We start from the raw sequence: 15,791 nt of genomic DNA on the forward strand, positions 1-15,791 counted from the left end.
TCACTCATTTTATTCCGTGTGTTGTTCATATTGAAATATCTAAAAGAACTTACATTTAGAAACGGAGGAAGTAGCATATAATTCAAAATCCGCCATTGTGTCACACTCTCACGTGAGCGGAGTGACAAAGCCTCCAAAACCAGGAAAAATATAACAAACAATGATGCTCGTCCAAGATCATTGGCCGCTGCATTTTCATTTTTCGCCAAGTAGGAATTAGGGGCAGCTGATGAATTCCCAAAATCGGAAGCTTTCCCCGCAAAAAAATAAAAATAAAAATAAATATCGGAAGCTGCTGTCAGTGCTGATGCAGCGGATAGAGGTGGACAGATCACGCTGATGTGGATCACCGGCAACGCGTCCACGGTCCGGTAGGTTGGACCGCGTCCACCGAGGAATTAAAGGGGTCCCGCTTCCGAGCCTGGTCATCCATCCCACCAACTCCCCACCCGTCACCAGCTCCTCCCACGAAGCAATCGAGCAAAAAAACTGGAGGCAAACGAGGGCAAGTCGCGCCATCCCGCCTCGCCGGCTATAAAACCCGCGCCACCCCCCGCTCGCTCACCAGCTCTCCACCAAGAGCTACCAAACGCCCTACTTTAATTTTAATTATCGCCGCTGCTCCCACGCGCCTTCCACGTACGTACCGACGACCTTTCGCTCGCTTTTCTTCCGCCTAGTCTGCCCGCCAGATCTGCATCCGCGGAGATGAAGATCACGGTGCGGGGATCGACGGTCGTGGTGCCGGCGGAGGAGACGCCGCGGCTCCGGCTGTGGAACGCCAACCCGGACCTGGTCGTGCCGCGGTTCCACACGCCGAGCGTCTACTTCTTCCGGCGCGGCGCGGGGGAGGGGGAGGAGGCGGGCCGCTACTTCGACGCGGAGCGGATGCGCCGGGCGCTGGCGGAGGCGCTGGTGCCCTTCTACCCGATGGCGGGGCGGCTGGCCCGCGACGAGGACGGGCGCGTGGAGATCGACTGCAACGCGGAAGGGGTGCTCTTCGTGGAGGCCGACGCGCCCGACGGCACCGTCGACGACTTCGGCGACTTCGCGCCCACCATGGACCTCAAGCGCCTTATCCCCGCCGTCGACTTCACCGGGGGCATCTCCTCCTACCCGCTCCTCGTGGTCCAGGTAAACCATGAATGCCACTCCGTGATTTTTCTCACACGCGAGGAACAGAGTAGGACGTGCCGACGAAGCAGAGCACAACGCGTGCGGTAGAGGCGTGCCCGTGAGGGGCGCTGGATGTCACCACCGCTGGGTACGGTAGAAACGGACGGTCACGCGTCGCTTTCAGCAACTCGTCTAGGTCGTCGGCGCCGCATGTCCGCATGCAATGGACCGTGTCAGGTGGACCTGCAAGGAAATGGGACGAGGTGTGCGTGTGGTTCGATCACTGACTTCTGTTTGGCCTTGTTGGCACACCTCGCAATTATCTGTCGGTCCCTCATTTTTTTTTTCGGTCGATCTTGCCCCGCGTACTGGGAATGCTAAGATCTTTCAAATCTTATCTTACCTAATAATAAGCAAATGTGGTTTCTTTCGGCCGTCATGGCATTTTTCATAAAAGTCCCTGTGTTTTTCTGAAATCAACCCGCAGTCCGGATTTAAGTCACACACGAACCGTTATTTTGCATTTTTCGAAACCTCCTGATGTTTTAGGTAATTCATCCGCGGATCAGGGATCATATTTAAGTCAAACAAATGCTTTTTTAAATCATCCATATCTTTTAAATCGTAACTCTGATTTGAACGTGTTATATATGAAATTTGATTAGAAAAATATGTAGAATATGAATATGAGATTAATTTTACCTGTTAAGTATTTTTAAATATTATTTTGAAATATATTTAAGTCAAATAAATGATTTTCTAAATTATCTGTATCTTTTAAACCGTAACTTCGATTTTAACATATTATATATGAAATTTTATTAGAAAAATGTGTGGAATCTAAATATGATGTTAATTTTACCTGTTAAATATTTTTAAAATATTGTTTTGGAAGCAAACTTATAATTTATAGCGCAAGATCTTTTTTTTGTACCGGCGTGATCCGGCTTGCAAATAAACACCCCACTATAACCATATAGTGAAATGAAAACAACGATAACTACACATGCCATAGGATTAACCATATTCAAACAAGTTTTTGTTTTGTTTTGTGTGAACACCGAGGCCATCGCCGGTGAGGGTGAGAAGGAGGATAAGTGGCAACACAAATAAGATGCCTCGCAAAAATAAAGGAGATGGACCTATTATGGTCTTGAGTGATGGTCGTTGGGTTAAGAGCGTGTGTTATGTTTTCTTTCCCGTTGCAACGCACGGGCTCTTTTGCTAGTTCTATATAATACTCCCTTCTCTCTCAAAGCATCCCTGGACCTTTTTAGCGCCCTCTCTCTAAAAAAAATCCTCATTGGTAGGCCGCCCTCAATTTCGCACCTCGCGTGAGGCTTTATTTTTCTGTCCTTATTGTAAAATAAAACGTCAACTTTATTAATTGGAAATAATAGTTACATCGTCAATAAGAAAAGATACAATTTCAAACATAGGCTCCTCAAACCAATCCCTTGTCACGGAAATTTTCGCTATTCTAGCAAGTTTGTGAGCAACGTTATTTGCTTCCCTATTACAATTTTCAAAACTAGTAAAAGGGAAATCATAAGCAATAAAAAAAATCATCGAACACTTGCCGCCGCGTCTCATGCGGAATGTTATCCATTCTTCATTGTGTCAATAACTTTCATATTGTCGGAGTTAATAACAAGACAATTGCGTCCCGCTCTTTGTGCAAGTAATAAGCCAAATCTTAGAGCCAACGCTTCTGCTGTGAAAACATCAGCACACCAATCAATCTTCCAATTTCCGCCAACAATGAACCTTCCTTTATCATTCCAAGTAATAAGCCAGCAATGAACCTTCCTTTATTTTTCTGTCCTTATACCACTACAAAAGTGGTAGCATCATGTTCTTCATAAGAATATGTAGTAGTATCATCGATCAGTTTGCGTAATTACGTGTTCAGTTTATTTGAAATTGTCGGCATGGGTCTTGTTTATGTGAAGATTGAAATTGTACTAGTGGAATTTTATCTCAACTTGCGTACATTACTAGTTTGGATTTACCATTCCAATTTCGTGACTAATATCATTGCAATTCGGCAACATATTAGTTAGTAGATGGAATTATCTTTTTGTAGGTCTTTATTAGCTAATAAAATGCATGTCAGCAAATGATTGAGGATACCTGTTATGCAAATGCCTACAAAATAACTTGCCGATGTGGCCCCTTCAGTGCATGAATTATCAAGCAGTTCAATTCTAGTGTTGGTGCTTTTAGTTTTTTTCTTGGAAAAACCTTTCGATCTATTCATCGTCTGTCATGGTAGTATAAGGAACACCAAAATAAAAATAAAAATTACATATCCAGGTCCATAGACCATCTAGCAACGACTACAAAGCACTAGAGCGAGCCAAAGATGTGTTGCTGACATTGCCCCTCCCTCGCTGGAGCAAAGATAGAACTAGTTTTAGTATACGGTTGGGAAGTCGTTGTGCCAAGGCCCCGTTGGAGCAACACACCAGAACAGCAATCACAACGGATAAATAGAAGCGTAGATTGGAAGGATCCAACTTGTAGACACACGAACGAACACAAACAAAGACTGAATCCACGGAGATCCATCGGATACCAAAACCGACTGAATTCCACGAGATCCGCCAGAAACAAACCTTCACACGACCCTCCGACGATGCTAGACGCACCATTGGGACGGGGTAGGCAAAGAGGACCTTATTCCATCTTCAGCGAGACGCTGCAGCCACGCCTTCCTGAACAAGACACAAACTGTAATCGACCAAAAAATAAACACCAAAAGACGGAGCAACAACCCTCGTGACAGCAAGGGCCAGGGTTCACCGCGCCTTTATGGCCCCAAGACCACCGGGACCAGGGGCGCCAGGGATGTCGAGAAACCCTAATGACTTGTACACTCACGTTAGGAGGTGAAGGGGTATGCACGCGAGCATACCTTAATATTGGTGTTTGTAGTTATGGTCATGTACTACCAAGACGGCAATGAGCTTTGCTCATGGCGTGGAGCTGATTGATGCAGGAGGAAGAAGGCTTGGACACCCTCAAGAATTTGGATCTATTTTTTAATTTATGTACAGGAGTGTTTTTGGTGGTGCTACTTAATATATGGCCTTTGGCCTTTTTACAAGAGAAAAAAGGGCATATCCAACAGCTATTTTTTTTTAACTTTGACGGCATCTTCCCTTGAAAACGAATCATGCTTCCACAAAAAAAGAGTAAAAAATAAGTATGCTGAGAGCGTTGTGTGAGTGACCAGCTCGAATCCGATGATTCGCCGAGTTCTTTCAAACACAGAAGAAGCCAATATGTTGATAAGGATTTTGTTTTGGACCCCAATAACTGACAAACGTTTCGAGGAGGGGTTGGCACATACGAACAATTTTGATGGCAGTTTTAGTTGTAGAGGGGTGGCAACTTTAGTTGTAGGGGTTGGCAGTTCTCATTTTGTGAAGGCATTTTTTCCCGAACGTTGCTATCATTTGATCACGATCAAACGGCTGTGAGGTGGTTCGCTGGACCTCCCTCCCAGGGAAGTTAATTGTTTTTTGCAGTTAATACGCTGATGAGGTTGACAGATGATAATCTTAATGCAAACACGCAACTGCACCAAAATGATATACAACCATCTGGTTGCTTGCTGCAAGTGTACTTTGCTTCGGACGCACATTACATATCGTTGCGAGAAAGTGATTGCCTAACTGGAATGCCGGTGACTTTTCTTGTGCTAGGAAGCAAGCAACCTATGATTAATCTTTCTATCACGGTCTGAATGTTGTAGAGTAGTAGCTATCGTTTGTGGTGGAGCCTTACGTGCTGTTTAGTTGATTGTGCATTATGCGGCTGACTTTAGTTCTTGCGATCACAAAGGTGCTGTGGGACATTCAGAGCTCGTCACGAGTAGTGATCGCGGCCTTGAGAGGTGTTGGTGTTATCTTGAGGGGTCATTTGCCATATGCAAGCCTCGATGGACCGTAAACAAATTTGAATAGTGAGGCGTCGAGTGTGATACAAAATCATTAAAATCGGTGCCACATGCTCCAGTTGTGTTAGTATGATAAACCCGCTAATTTTATTTGCATGTTGCGGACCCTGACTCGCACGATTTTGCTGCAGGTGACCCACTTCAAGTGCGGAGGCGTGGCCCTCGGCATAGGTATGCAGCACCACGTCGCCGACGGCTTCTCCGGCCTGCACTTCATCAACTCATGGGCCGACCTCTGCCGCGGCGTGCCGATTGCCATCATGCCGTTCATTGACCGCACCCTCCTCCGCGCACGCGACCCGCCGACGCCGTCCCACCCGCACATCGAGTACCAGCCAGCGCCCGCCATGCTGGACTCGGAGGAGCCGCAGGCCCTCACCGCCAAGCCGGAAGCGCCGCCCACGGCCGTGGACATCTTCAAGCTGTCCCGCGCCGACCTCGGCCGCCTCCGCGCCCAGCTCCCCACGGGCGAGGGCGCGCCGCGGTTCAGCACCTACGCGGTGCTCGGGGCGCACGTCTGGCGGTGCGCGTCCCTGGCCCGTGGACTGTCCCCAGAGCAGCCCACCAAGCTGTACTGCGCCACGGACGGGCGGCAGCGGCTGCAGCCGCCGCTCCCGGAGGGCTACTTCGGCAACGTCATCTTCACGGCCACGCCGCTCGCGGTGGCGGGCAAGGTGACCGGCTCGCTGGCGGACGGCGCGACCACGATCCAGGCGGCGTTGGAGGTGATGGACAACGAGTACTGCCGCTCGGCGCTGGACTACCTGGAGATGCAGCCGGACCTGTCGGCGCTGGTCCGCGGTGCGCACACGTTCCGGTGCCCCAACCTCGGGCTCACCAGCTGGGTGCGCCTGCCCATCCACGACGCCGATTTCGGCTGGGGCAGGCCCGTCTTCATGGGCCCCGGCGGCATCGCGTACGAGGGCCTCGCGTTCGTGCTCCCCAGCGCCAGCCGCGACGGCAGCCTGTCGGTGGCCATCTCGCTGCAGGCCGAGCATATGGAGAAGTTCCGGAAGATGATCTTTGACTTCTGATCAAACCAACAAGACGCACGCGCAACGCAGAAAGAAAGAAGCAGCACCGGAGCGATAGTAGGATGCAGCAATGATTCTTTGATTACACACGTAGTTCCTGCACATTTTCCCTTCCCTCTTTCCACTTTGGGCTGGACGAATTTTGTGCATCGTTATCAAATTTCCGACAAATGTATCTACTTAATGAACAGTCAATGCATGCAAACATATGAAGAATATACCTGTTTATGTACTCACGCTCTCGCGCGCGCGCCTAAATAAGGTAGACCACCGACATGTTCATCAGGGTGGCTGGTCCCAGACTGATCAGTTTGAAGTGAGTTGTGTTTGCAGGAAGAAAAAATAGATTGAAGTGAACCGTACGAATAATGCCTAGTACAAAACTGCAAATTTCATTTTGATCTCACAAGTGATAGCCAGCGACAAGTGCAAACTAGCACGTTTTTTTTATGCGCCCACCAGACAAAGGACTTAATTTGGTGCGACTCTTAAGGGTAAACGTGGGTGCGTGACGACTGATGAGGACGAACGAGAGTTAGGTCGAATTCGGGGCACTGCTGTCTCAACATGCTAGTAGGTGTGGATGCCTCGTGATGAACGAATAACACATTCATTCTGACCATCGTCCGTTGGTCCTAGACATGGATTATTTGGATGGTAATATTTTCAAACGTCCAGAGAGGCGTGTGAAACAATTTGAAGCTAGGTGGCTAAAGGAAGAGACCGTCGCTGAAATTATTAAGGCATCTTGAGAAAAAGCCAAGTTAGCAGGTATTGGTCCATCCCTTGTTGATCGAACACGAACAGTGCATGTCGATCTGCATTCTTGGGATCGTGAAATTCTCAGGGGCCCGAAGCGGAGAATTAATAAGTTAAGAAAAGATTTATAGAGAAACTAAGGCATGGCCTGTTGAATGCTGACTCCCGTTCCCGATAGACGGAAATTGTTACGGTCATGGAGAATCTTTTGGATCAAGAGGAAATTCTCTCGCTACAAAGAAGTCGAACAAATTGGTTGATGCATGTGGACCGTAATACTTCATTCTTCCATAATGCAGCCACGACCAGGAAATAAAGAAATAGAACTTCTCGATGATTCTGAGATTTGGAGAAAAGATAAGGAATTGAAGGATCACATCACTGATTATTTTCTAAGCTCTTCACTTCAGAAGTTCCGCATCCGAATCAAGAAGTTTTGTCCCTTGTCGGAGGAGAGTGTCTACTGAAATGAACAACGCTCTCCTTGCCTCTTATACTACCGAAGATGTTCATAAGGCTTTGTTCGATACTGGAGACTTAAAACCCCCAGGGCTAGACAGACTCCACGCTATTTTCTATAAAAGATTTTGGCCCATGTTAGGGGATGACCTAATTGAGGACGTGTTACAAGCAATCAATACCTGCACTAGCCCATCTGGTTGGAACGATATCGCGATCGTGATGATTCCTAAGGTTAATACACCAGAAAAGGCAACCCAATTTAGGTCCATCAACTTATGCAATGTGGCATATAAAATAATTGCAAAAATAGGAGCCTCTCGTTTGAAGGTTTTCCACCTGATATTATTAGCCCAACTCAGATTGCCTTCCTGCCTGGTAGATTGATCACAGATAACATTTTAGTGGCTTATGAGTGTTTTCACACAATCAAGAACATAAGGGAAGGTAAAGAGGGTTTGTGTGCTATAAAACTTGATATGCACCAAGCTTATGACAGAGTTGAGTGGCCTTTTCTAAAGGAGATTATGTCGGGATTAGGTTTCCGTCAAGATTTGGTGAATTTTATTATGCAATGTGTCTCAACTGTTGAATACCGAGTTCGGATTAATGCAGAGGAAACTGAGAGTTTTAAGCCTACAAGGGGGTTGAGGCAGGGAGACTCGTTGTCACCTTACCTATTCTTGTTGTGCACGGAGGGATTGAATGCTTTACTAACACATGTAGAGGAAAATGAAAATATTTCAAGAGTGAAAGTCCATTGAGATGCCCCAACGATTACAAATCTTCTCTTTGCGGATGACTCGTTGATTCTTATGAAAGATAGCCAATACAGTGCGAAAGCTCTAAAATCAGTGCTAGATTCATATGTGTGGCATCGGGACAATTGGTAGTGTTGAAAATTCTAGCTTTTTCCAGCCCTAACATGAAGGTGGAGATTAGAGAACAAATGTGTACCCCACTGAATGTAATGACTGAGGCCCTCAACGATAAATATTTGGGCTTGCCAGCAAATGTGGGATTAGATAAAACAGATTGTTTCCAATTTCTTGTTAAGCGAATTGTTAAGAAAATTAGTGGTTGGAAAGAAAAATTATTGTCTGCCAGAGGGAAGGAGATCTTGCTCAAGGCTATTGTCCAAGCCATACCCGCCTATGTAATGTCGGTCTTCAAACTTCCTAAAAAAATCTAAAGGAATCATTGACGCGATGGCGCATTTCTGGTGGGGAGACGAGGAGAACCAGAGGAAGATGCATTGGATGGCCTGGTGGAAAATGCGCGTCCCTAAAAATCAAAGAGGGATGGGATTTCATTATATTCACTGTTTCAACTTGGCAATGCTTGCCAAACAGGCGTGGCTCCTTCTTGGGAATCCTAATTCTTTGTGTGCTATTATTCTGAGGGCCGAGTACTATCCTAATGGCGATTTGTTGAACACTAAGTTAAAGAAAGGCTCTTCTTTTACCTGGCAAAGTATTATGGAAGGCGTGAATTATGTAAAACATGGTTATATTTGGCGAGTGAGGAATGGACATAATATCAATATTTGGGAAGACGCTTGGATTCCAAATTGTGCCATAGGAAAAAATTACGTCGAAGGGGGGAGAACTATTATCTAAGGTGGGGGATTTGATTGATCATGTTTTGAATAATTGGGATGAAGACCTGATTAGACAAACTATGTGGCCCATTGATGTACATCGGATTCTTTCAATCCCACTCTCGCAACATCATATGCCAGATTTCATTTCTTGGAGTTGCACGAAAATGGTAGTTTTCGGTTCGGTCTCCCTACTTTGTGGAGTGGGACCATCAGTGTGGAAGTAAACTTGGACATTCCAATGGGATGGGACGAACCACAGTTAACCCAATTTGGACCAAGGTATTTAAATTATTGGCAAAGGTCAAAAAATTATCTGGCATACGCTACATGGCACACTTCCATATTGTGTTATGCTCGCAAACATACATATGAAAATATCATCCACTTGTCCTACTTGCTCTGCGGGTCTAGAAGGCACGAAGCACATGCTTTTTCTCTATAGTAAAGCAAAGGAGGTTTGGAAAAGGCTGGGGATAGATGATATTATTGATAAAGCTTGTGAGGTTGATCGTGTTGGAGAGGCGGTGTTGGAGTACTTACTTCTTCTACCATACCAAGAATTGCGGATTATGGGTCATCACAATGTGCATGAAATGGTTGCTATCTCAAATGGTATCTATGATGAGAAATACGGAAATTGGTGCACAAGAAGACAACTCAGAACGCGTATCAGATTTCTATGGTGATACTAGCCCTTACAGCAATCTTCGTTACTGTATCATCTCCAAAGGCCTCTATGAAAGAGGGGGGCTGGTCTTGCCCTCCTATGGGGTTTGTGAAATTTTTTTAGTCGGGACAGGAGAGAACAAATTTGCTCAATTTGAATATCATGACCGAGGCTCTCAATGACAAGTATCCGGGTCTGCCAGCGAATGTGGGTTTAGAAAATACTGATTGTTTTCAATATCTGATTGACCGCATTGTTTTGAAAATTAGTGGTTGGAAGAAAAACTTTTATCCATTGGAGGCAAGGAAGTTCTTCTCAAGTCTAGTATTCAAGCCATCCCAACCTCTGTTATGTCTATCTTTAAAATTCCTAAAAATATAAGTAAATGAATAACTCACGGGATGTCGCATTTTTGGTAGGGTGATGTAACAACCCGAGACCAACGATCCAAATGCCTTCCATGTTTTGCGTGATAGCCGCGCTAATTATTGTTTGTTGCACTCATCATCGCAACATTCACATTGCATCGGCACTCCGTTGCCGTCATTTTTCAAAACTTGCATCCGTCTGTAGTGGCCGCTTTTCCCCGTTGTCATCATAGACCGTTCCGAGACCAACTACACTTGCACGCGCCCGCGGTATCGTCAAATAATTGTTTGCTAAGTGGGCATAAAACATTCTCGAAATGGGTTAAAAGTTGGTGTGTGGTCTTGTTACATTTAAGGTAGACCGCCTGCCAAATTTCGTCGCATTTGGAAGTCGTTTGATGCTCCAACCGTTAAACTATAGCGGCACTATAGCCGGTTAAATTGTCGGACATTTTCGTAAAACAAACTTGTGTCGGTTCGCTCAAACTTCCCTCTCATCTCGGCCCGACCAATCTGCACAACCCGTCTAGCCCAGCTAATATTTCCCTCCATCCAGAACTGTCGGATCACGACCGGAGGACTCTGAAACCCCCCAAACCTAGCCCTCCCTGCTATATAAGGAAGGCCTACCCCTTCCTTATCTGGAACCCCAGCCGTTGCCTCGTTTTCCGCGTGCCCCCAATCACCAGCCGCTGCCACCTTCCTTGTCTCCCTCCTCCCGTGCGAGCCCGTGGAGCCTAGATTCAGCCCGCTCGGGCCCGGATCGAGCCGCCACCCGTACGTCGCCGCCTGAGCCTCCTAGCCCCGCTCGATCCCGATCTAGATTGAGGGAGCCGAGCCCCACCGCCCCGTCTGCTCCTCGCTACTGACCTCGCGCCGCGCTTCCACCATCGAACCAGTGCGTGCTGCCCCTCTTCCCTCCTCCCCCTTCCTTTTCCCTCCTGTTTTTCCTCTCCTCTAACCTCTCCCTGTGTGTGCGCCATGGACAGGAAGCCCCCGCTACTTCTTGAGCTTGCGTTGATTTTTCCCTTGAAGAGGAAAGGGTGATGCAGCAAAGTAGAGATAAGTATTTCCCTCAGTTAAGAACCAAGGTATCAATCCAGTAGGAGGTACAAGAAAGTCCCCAATAGATGCACATGCACAAACTAACAAACACTTGCATACAACACGAAAAAGGGGTTGTTAATCCCTTCACGGTCACTAGCAAGAGTGAGATCTAATAGAGATAGGTTTAAAAGATAAGTAAAAGGCAAAATAAAGTAAATATAAATAAATTGCAGCAAGATATTTTTGGGTTTTTGGTTTTATAGATCTGAAAATATATGATGCGAAATAGACCCGGGGGCCATAGTTTTCACTAGAGGTTTCTCTCTTGAAAGAAAACATACGGTGGGTAAACAAATTACCGTTGAGCAATTGATAGAAAAGCGCAAAGTTATGACGATATCTAAGGCAATGATCATGAATATAGGCATCATGTCCGTGACAAGTAGACCGACTCTTACCTGCATCTACTACTATTACTCCACACATCGACCACTATCCAACATGCATCTAGAGTATTACGTTCATAAAGAACGGAGTAACGCCTTAAGCAAGATGACATGATGTAGAGGGATAGATCCAATCAATATGGTAAAACCCCCATCTTTTTATCCTTAATGGCAAGAATACAATACATGCCTCGCTATCCCAACTATCACTGGGTGAGGACACCGCAAGATTGAACCCATCACAGAGCACCTCTCCCATTGCAAGAAAAACCAATCTAGTTGGCCAAACCAAATCGATAGATCGGAGAGAAATACAAAGCTGTCTTAATCATGCATAAAAGAGTTCAGAAAAGACTCAGATAATATTCATAGATAATCTGATCATAAATCCACAATTCATCGGATCTCAACAAACGCACCGCAAAAGAAGATTACATCAAATAGATCTCCAAGAACATCGAGGAGAACATTGTATTAAAGATCAAAGAGAGGGAAGAAGCCATCTAGCTACTAGCTATGGACCCGTAGGTCTGTGGTGAACTACTCACACATCATCGGAAGGGCGGTAAGGTTGGTGTAGAGGTCCTCCGTGATCGAATCCTCCCCGGACAGAGTGGCGGAAAAGGCCCCAAGATGGGATCTCATGAGAACAGAAGCTTGCGGTAGCGGAAAAGTATTTTTGGTGTGCCCTCTAACGTAAGAGGAATATTTGGGAATTCATAGAGCTGAGATTAGGGTTAGAAGGGCTACGAGGGGCCACAAGTCCTAAGGGCGCCCCTAGGACGCGGCCGAGAGGCTTGTGGCCTCCTCATGGCTCTTTTGGCCTCCTCCTGAAGCTTCGTGGTTGTCTTCTAGTCTAAGAAAAATCCTCAAAAAGTTTCGTTCCGTTTAGTATTGATTTTCTGTAAAAGACAAAAACAAGAAAAAAAACAGCAATTGGCACTAGGCACTAGGTTAATAGGTTAGTCCCAAAAAACTGATATAAAATAGCATATTAATGCATATAAAACATCGAAGATAGATAATATAATAGCATGGAACAATAAAAAATTATAGATACGTTGGAGACCTAGCAAGCATCCCCAAGCTTAATTCCTGCTTGTCCTTGAGTAGGTAAATGATAAAAACAGAATTTTTGATGTGAAATGCTACCTAGCATATTTATCAATGTAATTTTTCTTATTGTGACATGAATATTCAGATCTATAAGATTAAAAATAAAAGTTTAATATTGACATAAAAACAATATTGTGCACACTTTTGTTACCCTGTGCCCATTCCCTGTTTCGACCCAACATCAGTTTCAGCCCGTAGATGTTTTTTTTTCGTTCTATGAATTTATCAAATATCCAGGACATGCTTAATTGCAGAAAATGCCACCGTTTTAAAATGCTAATAACTGAATATCGTAATAAAAATGTCATATATTTAACTTGGGTAGAATTCCATGTACTTTCACAATATCCAACTTTCATCCATGTTATTTTAAAAAAATTCTATTTGCATTAATTTGCATCAATGACATGCTATGTGTAGATCAACATGATGCACTTTATGTAAATGGAGTAGATCAATGACATGCTATTTGCATAATTTGCATTAATGAAATTTCGTAACTAAATAACCATAGCTCCGAATTAAATAAAATATATATGTAAATGGAGTAGGAAAATATGTAGATCAACATGGTGCACTTTATTTTCCCGTTTAAGAACAATAAAATTGTGTTTTAGGTAGAACAGCAGCAAATTCGAAAATTACATAAGCGGTCATTTCAGAAATGCTATGTGTTGTTTCTGGCCTCATTTAAAATGCCTAGATAATGTAGTTATTTATGCTTCACCTCTTGCCATGAGTAACAACATTTAATCTTGTCATGCACATAAATGGGAGTGAAAGAAATAACCGAATGTGGAGTTCGTCAATATGCAACTTGTTGCATATTGAGCTTCACTTAATGTGTAACGATTCTTTGTGCACTTTTCCATGCCATGCCTATTTAAACCGGACATGCATCATACTTGATTGTGCACCATGCCATGCTTATGCTTGTGTGTACCATGTTTCTGATTGTGCTTCTTCTTGATAGTTTCCGATAACGTTGCGAGTGCGTGAGGATTCGTTCGACTACGGTTGTTCGACTACTTCATGGATTCGGTCTTCTTCCTAGCAGGATTCCAGGCAAGATGACACCATTACCTTGGATATCACTACTATCTTTGCTTGCTAGTTGTCTCAATGCCATCGCTATGTCTCGTTACCTGCCACTTGTTTGTCAAGCCTCCTAATATGCCATGATAAGCCTCTAATCCCCCACCCTCCTAGCAAACCGTTGTTTGGCTATGTTACCGCTTTGCTCAACCCCTCTTATAGCATTGCTAGTTGCAGGTAGTTCCATGTTAGTACATGGATATCATGGGATATCACAATATCTCTTATTTAATTAATGCATCTATATACTTGGTTGTGTGTGGAAATCTCGACCTTTTGCCTGTTTGTTCCACTCATGTCGCCCTAGTTTCCGTCATACCGGTGTAATGTTCCTTGATTAGCATTCCTGACACGGTTGGGGTTTATGAGCCCCCCTTGATAGTTTACTTTGAATAAAACTCTTCCAGCAGGGCCCAACTTTGGTGTTAGAATTTGCCTAATAACAACTAAAACTTGCATAGGGACCTGCTAGCCCTCGTGGATAATTGATCAACAACCTGGGTTAGTGCTCCTCATGACGGTTGGTCCAAAAAAGAGCACCTTGCGGTGCCCGCTTGGAAACTTTGGTCTCAGCCAACTGTAAGCTTAGCTCATCCGTCGTGGCCCGATTACGACATACGTGCGGATCCTATCGGGGTATCGACACGTTGGGAGGTCTTGCTGCTTTTGTTTTAACATTGTCGAAATGTCTTGTGCACTAGGATTCCGAGGATACTTCGAGCTATCTCGAGTTTGAGTTTTTTCCAACGCTGACCGTGAGAGTTTGTGAAGGACTAAGTTGGGTCACCCCTGCAGGGTTAAATATTTTGGAGAGCCGTGCCCACGGTTATGTGGCGACTTGGAAATTTATAATATCCGGTTGTAGAGAACTTAACACTAAATTTAATTAAAATGCACCAAGCGCGTGCGTAACCATGATCGTATATTTTCAAGGGAGTTCGGGAAGAGAACACGGTGGGGGTTATGTATGACTCATAAGTAGGTTTTCAGAATCACTTCTTGACCGTTACTAGATCACGACCGTTTATGCGTAGTTTACTCTTCCTATTCTTGTACTCGTAAGTTAGCCACATTCAAATGCTTAGTGCTTGCTGCAACCTCACCACTTAACCATTCCATACCAAATAAGCTGCTAGTTTTGATACCCATGGTAATGATATTGCGGAGTCCCCGTGGCTCACATATTACTACAACAACAGGTGCAAGTACAGGTAAAGCAATGCTTTGACATGAGAGCGATGTATGTTTGCTTTGGGAGTTCTTCTTCTGCTTCTTATTCTTCATCATCAATCATAGGATGGGTTCCCGGTTGGTAGCCTGGGATTCGCACGGTGGATGCCATTCTTCCTTTTCGTTTGATTTCATCCATAGTCGGGTACTCCTCTTCTATATATGATTGCTATGTATTGATGTATTCATGTTGTAGCTTGTGGTGAATGTAAGCCTTTATCTGGTATTCTCATCTATTCAGTACATGGTATGTTGTATTGATATCCACCTTGCGAAGCGTCTCTGATATGTGCTTCTATCCTTGGCGGTACTTCCAAGTTTCACGAGGATAGGACTGCATATTGGGTGCTAAAACTTGGTTTCAGTGCCTTTAATGACCACAGGAGCCCCCTTGATTGACCGAACTTGGTCGTAGTCGAGTTTAGAAAAAAAAACTATTTTGAGTCTAGTTATATATCAGAGAGTCTCTTTTTACTCCTCATCCCCGTCGTCGCTCTGGTGAGGAATTGTGACATAGGTGTTTTGATTCTACTACTCTTCTCACTCATTTTTTTAGATAACGCGGGTATTGTTGGAATTGTTGCGATGCCGGTGTGACGAAATTCTGTATTTGGTGCCTCCTATCTATGGGTTGTGTCTGGGGGAGTTGAGCTCCAAGGGATTCTTGTCACATTTGATATCGTTTTAGTTCTTGAATACCACAGGACGCCGACATCGAAAACGCTTCTATATTGTTTGTGGTGCGACGAGTCTGGCGCCACCCATGCATTACCGGGGAGGGAGATCAGATGTATTGCCACGACTAGTATAACTGTTGTTTTTTGAAGGTCTGAGGTACACGAGTTTCCGAGGTTCTTGGTTATGTGTTGATGGGGGCGGTAAATTTG

General features: G+C 44.9%; 1 protein-coding gene across 1 annotated transcript; it reads left to right on the plus strand.

Moving 5' to 3' along the window:
- The first annotated feature begins 462 nt into the window (after positions 1-462).
- LOC109736196 (hydroxycinnamoyl-CoA:5-hydroxyanthranilate N-hydroxycinnamoyltransferase HHT1) lies at positions 463-6,346 on the plus strand. Its single transcript, XM_020295409.4, has 2 exons — positions 463-1,134; positions 5,212-6,346. Exons 1-2 carry the CDS (start codon positions 709-711, stop codon positions 6,112-6,114), a joined length of 1,329 nt encoding a protein of 442 aa, XP_020150998.1. The 5' UTR covers positions 463-708; the 3' UTR covers positions 6,115-6,346.
- The last annotated feature ends 9,445 nt before the right edge of the window (positions 6,347-15,791 follow it).

Source organism: Aegilops tauschii, chromosome 6 (genome assembly GCF_002575655.3).
Source record: "Aegilops tauschii subsp. strangulata cultivar AL8/78 chromosome 6, Aet v6.0, whole genome shotgun sequence".
NCBI lineage: Eukaryota > Viridiplantae > Streptophyta > Magnoliopsida > Poales > Poaceae > Aegilops > Aegilops tauschii.